General features: G+C 39.4%; 1 protein-coding gene across 1 annotated transcript; it reads left to right on the forward strand.

Moving 5' to 3' along the window:
- The first annotated feature begins 599 nt into the window (after positions 1–599).
- On the forward strand, positions 600–4,755 carry LOC123060873 (swi5-dependent recombination DNA repair protein 1 homolog). Its single transcript, XM_044483739.1, has 5 exons — positions 600–895; positions 997–1,226; positions 2,480–2,545; positions 3,110–3,228; positions 4,156–4,755. Exons 1-5 carry the CDS (start codon positions 826–828, stop codon positions 4,157–4,159), a joined length of 489 nt encoding a protein of 162 aa, XP_044339674.1. The 5' UTR covers positions 600–825; the 3' UTR covers positions 4,160–4,755.
- Positions 4,756–5,076: the final 321 nt, after the last annotated feature.

Here is a 5,076-nt window from a genome sequence, read left to right on the forward strand (position 1 = left end):
ACTGTTTTTGATTGATTATTGGTTGATAGTTTTCCTTTTTATTTGTTTTGTTTTATGGAAGTTCACTGTACACATGAAAAAAAATGATGGATACATGGAGCATATGGTAGTATTTTTTCTCTTTTGATGTTCGGAAGATTTTGTATATTTGAACATTACTGTTTTCTTGCAATGAAGATTACATTTTTTTACAAGCCCTTAAGTTATCATCTTTGGATGAGTTGTTGGACTACCGAGAGCATGAACTTGACAATGATAGTGATGATTGGTTCAGTTCGTCAATGTGATTTATTTTGTTTTTCAGCCCAACAATCAATATTATTGGTTCAAAAACTTGTATAATGATTGAAAAAGATGTAAAATTATACAATTATTTTGGTATTTGTTTGGTGGTAGTTTAGACGTGCGTTGCACGTGCAAACTTACTAGTATATATATATATATATATATATATATATATATATATATATATATATATATCCTTAATAATAAAGCACGGATTGAAAACGCGCAGTCCTTTTTTAGTGAATATGGGAAAACGCTTCGGTTTTACAAAAAAGACCCTACGTTTACTCGATATTCAGTCCGCGGTCCCTGATTCATCTTATCAAAACTCGTCCCTTTCCAGCGACGGCAGCGACGGCTCCCTTTCCAGCGAAGGCAGCGACGGCGGAGCACGAGCAGGTGAGGGGCGGCGCCTTCGTCGGACGGCTAGCCGTGGCGGAGGAGAAGGCGGACGCCATAGGCGGAGGAGAAGGCGGACGCCGTGGGCTTGCTGCACGGCTACAGCCGAGGCGGAGGAGAAGGCGGACGCCGTGGGCGTTCATGGAGGATGGTACGCCGGCCGCCGGCGCCGGCCTCCGGCGCCGGCCGCCAGTCCTCGGCCTCCTCCGTGGTATCCTTCTCAACCTCCGCTGCTCCTGTCGTGATTTGGATGGAAAATTGGAGGCCGGCCGTGTCCTTCTCCAACACAAATTGATGTAGTGCCCGACCCAGATTTGATTGGCTGCTATAAGAAGCAAGGGTCCTCGGCCGGAATCTCCATCTGGTTTTGCCTTTCAACCATAATCTCCATCATCCCGTCGAAATTGCAATTTTTGACCAAACATCCAATGTCGCCGCCAAGTTCGCTGGAGGAAGAAGCGCCGAGTTCGCCGGAGGAACAAGCACCGAGTTCGCCGGAGGAACAAGAACGCCCGCCGAGTCCTGTGGTGGCTACACGAGAGGTATGTATCCCCTCTAAGCTACGCCACGGCGCGTTAGAGCCTGAAGTTCGTCAAAACTTGACCTGACCGTCACTGACGCCACCTTGCTGCCGCTGTTGCTGGAGATGAGCTGAATAGCAAGCTTTGGTTGCCTCTTTGCTTCCACTTCACTGCTCTTCTACTATCCGTAATTGTAAAACACCTAATACGATTCTTCAGCACTTGATACTGGTGGTCATGGTCTTCTTCTCTTACTGTTGCGAGACTTGGTTTTAGTTAGTAATCTTGAGATCAACGTGTACTCGTGGATTGCTTAGATGGAGGACCACTGTTGGTTTTGTACCTAGATGCGATTGTGAATCATGTACGGTTCAATTCAGATTCATGTGGTATTTTTCCTAAATTTGTGCCTGCTACTGTTGGTCTTAACTATGAATAATGATTTTTGCAACTGTAGGAGAATTTCTTTGCCGCATCACAAGAAAAACAATTTGAAACAGAGAACTGTACTGAACCTTCTAATTATTGTATGAACTTGCTTCACTTAATTTGAACTGCATACATAAGCTACTTTGCTCATGCATGCATCGATACTATTGTGTATAAATCATGCTTATGTATCTCAGTATGGCTCATAAATTTGTGTGTCTAAGATGACGATCTCAAAGACCATATTTTTTTCATGCTTTTATGATGTTAAAATATTTTCGACTCCCCTGTTGTAGTTATTATTTCTGTCCCCTTGCTCGATTATGCTTTTTCTTCAGTTAACAATTAGCTTTGCAGAATATAGATATGCTAGCTGCACCTAGGTTATGCTTTTTCTTCAGTTAAGAATTAGCTTTGCAGAATAGATATGCTAGCTGCACCTAGCAAAACAGGATTAGGATGTGTAAACAACTTTCCTCTCTGTAGTTTCTGGGGTTACAGACCCATGTTTTTTGCTTAGTAACCAATTTTGTTTTTGTCCTGGTAGCATGTTTATAAGTGCCCCATATAAAGTATATGTACATATTTTGTGCTAAATCAATGTCTCAATTTGTCAAAACTGCATTACAGTTGCTCAAGACCTATATGCAAATGTTTGTGTGGAGCTAACTACTCTAGGCATGTGGCCAGTGTGTATCTGCATATTTTTCAGTAGAATTAAGTGCCTGGTGCCACTTGAGAGAATAAAAGAATGATCAGCTATTTTTTTCACAGTTATGATTTAGTCAACACTGATGTCTGTCTGCAAAAAGCTTATTTTGATCTGGAGTTGATTTTTTTTTCAGGCCCTTAAGATGAGTAATGAACATCCATTGAGCCGTCCAATGTTGCCTGTGGCAACTACACCGGAGGTATGAATCCCCTTCATATTAGTTTGCATATGTGAGCCCTGGTACATGTACAATGCGTCTATTACTGTGACACTTTTCTCCATATATACCTTGTAATACTTTGTTTTATCTAATAGAAGCTGGGTGTTTTCCCTTCTGTCAGGGAAAGAAAATTTAGAAGAGCATGACGTACATGTTCATTTTCGTATATATTTTTGGGATCATTGCATAGTGAGGAACATTAAGGTTATACTTAAAAGATGAGAGCATATTCTTCAAGCTGAGAAGTAAACTAGAATTGCCAAGAATCACAATCATCATAGTTATCAGCCATGCAAGAAATCAAATGCCAGGTCTAAAAGTTCAACTCAAAGAACTAAGAACAAATAGGACTGCTTTTTTAGGTAACTGTGCATTTTGATGTAATAAGCCCAGACAACGGTCTGTATATCAGGAAACTTGGTTTTGGAGTGATTGATCTCCATGTAATTCAAATATATAGTGGCATAATTCGCATTACTATTCCCTGATCTTCCTCCTTGCCGAATTTATGATTGTCTTATACTATATCTGTCGACTTCGCAGCCATCGTCTCCTTTGACTTCACCGCCATCGTCTCCATCGACTTCGCCGCAAGACAATCTGCCACCGCCTCCGCCGATTTTGCCGGAAGACCATCAGCCGTCGCCTAGACCTACTTTGAGGTACTTTTGAAGCATCTGATGGGTCTCATATGTTTGTCAAATCGTCAATTTACTACAGCAAATATAGCTATTGCCGACAGTAGACTATATTTCACTAACAAGCAACGCATCATGCACTCCTACATAAATGGATTTTGTTTGTACTTGAAAGAAGCAGAGTAAATTCGTAAGGAGTGTTTAGTAGTTCAGTACATAGGTAACCAGAACAAAAGTAGTTCACAAATCAGTGATGGACGAGTCTCAATTATATTCAACAGGGCATGATGTTTACGAAAAATTACTGCTCACTGTATTTTGACAACTAGAAAAATGCAGTTCTGTTTGAGAATGTAAATGTAGGAAAAAAAATTAGGTTCTGCGCTGAGTCCGCGGGTCTCACAAAGATGTAGGATAAATAAAATGTCAAAAAGATCATATTAATTCTCATGTAATGGATCATAATGTGTGTCTTGAACTTTCCTGTTTTTATGGTTTTGCAGCCTAGAATATTTTGACATGCGCATATATAGCTACTTAATCAACAGAGTTCCTTTATGCTGTGTGGTAGACCACATTTGCTGATATGATTTACTTTCTCATTCTAGAATTTTTAAACATGCACATATGTATTGGTAAATTTTATCTCTATATACTTTTGCCTTCTACATACTGGATTGTAATATTTTCATCTCCTTTAAACAAAGCTACTGTCAGATGATGCTTCTAATGGTTGGAGGTTTACCTTTTATTTTTGTTCTGATTGCAAAAAATAGATGACAGCACTGTAACTTAATATTACACAGAACATTGAAGAGGACTTTGATAACCGACCTTCAAAAAAAGAAAATAAATCTGAATCAAGTGTTCTGGAGCCATCACCTATGTCACGAACTATGTCAACATGTACTCCAGTTTCTGAGTGTTTTGAATCGATTGTGCCAAAATCAGATAATCAGATAGATTGTGGTCCATTGCCATCACCTCCATCCCCATCTAGCTCGACATTATCAAGAACATCGGTCGAGCCGTACAATGGCGCCTGCAGCGGTTACACCAGAGGTATTTATCCCCTTGATGAAAGCTAATCACTGGATGTAATCCCCTGTTTTAGTTGTTGTTTCTGTCCTGGTTATACAGGCACTTTTCAACAGCAGCAGACTAGCATGCCCAGTCTGAACATTTAGAATGTTTTCCCAGTTCATGTTCAACTTTGATCCTTTTTCCAGTTAAAGTTCCAAGCAACTTTCCTCTGTGAATCTGAGAATCTCACTGAAATTTGTGTTTCATTGTGTATATTCAGCCTATCGAGTCGAGTTTCAGACTGATCGTAAACAGACCTCGGTTTAAGCTGTGATGCTAATTTGATTTGTGTGCTGCACCATAATCCATATCTTCGATTTCAAGCAGTTCCATGGCAAATCAAATACATTTTTTTCTTTGTTTATGACAACACATATTTGACAGGTTAAAGCATGTACTATTGTGCATACTGAAGTGTAACAAGCCTTTCCCAGTAGCAAAACTGAATATGATACCATGTTTTGAATTTATGATTTCGCAAGTAAGATGACATACAACTGAGTATGTTGTTCTGAATTTGATGAGTGTTCTGCACAAATATTTCTCATGTTCAACTGATTTCGAACTGATGTATCTGAGTGTCTGGTACCCTGTGATAAAATATTGAAGTTATGTACATGTTGATAGTGGTTATCAAGCAAAGAGATAGTTCCCTAAAATGTTATTGGTTATTGCAAGAAGTTGATTCATTTACTTTTTTTGTGGGGGAAGTTGATTCATTTACTAATGTAGTAAGGGGCACAAACTAATTTTGTACATATACCTTGAAAAATTTCCTTGCATGTTTTT

The sequence above is a fragment of the Triticum aestivum genome, chromosome 1A (genome assembly GCF_018294505.1).
Source record: "Triticum aestivum cultivar Chinese Spring chromosome 1A, IWGSC CS RefSeq v2.1, whole genome shotgun sequence".
NCBI classification, from domain to species: Eukaryota; Viridiplantae; Streptophyta; class Magnoliopsida; order Poales; family Poaceae; genus Triticum; species Triticum aestivum.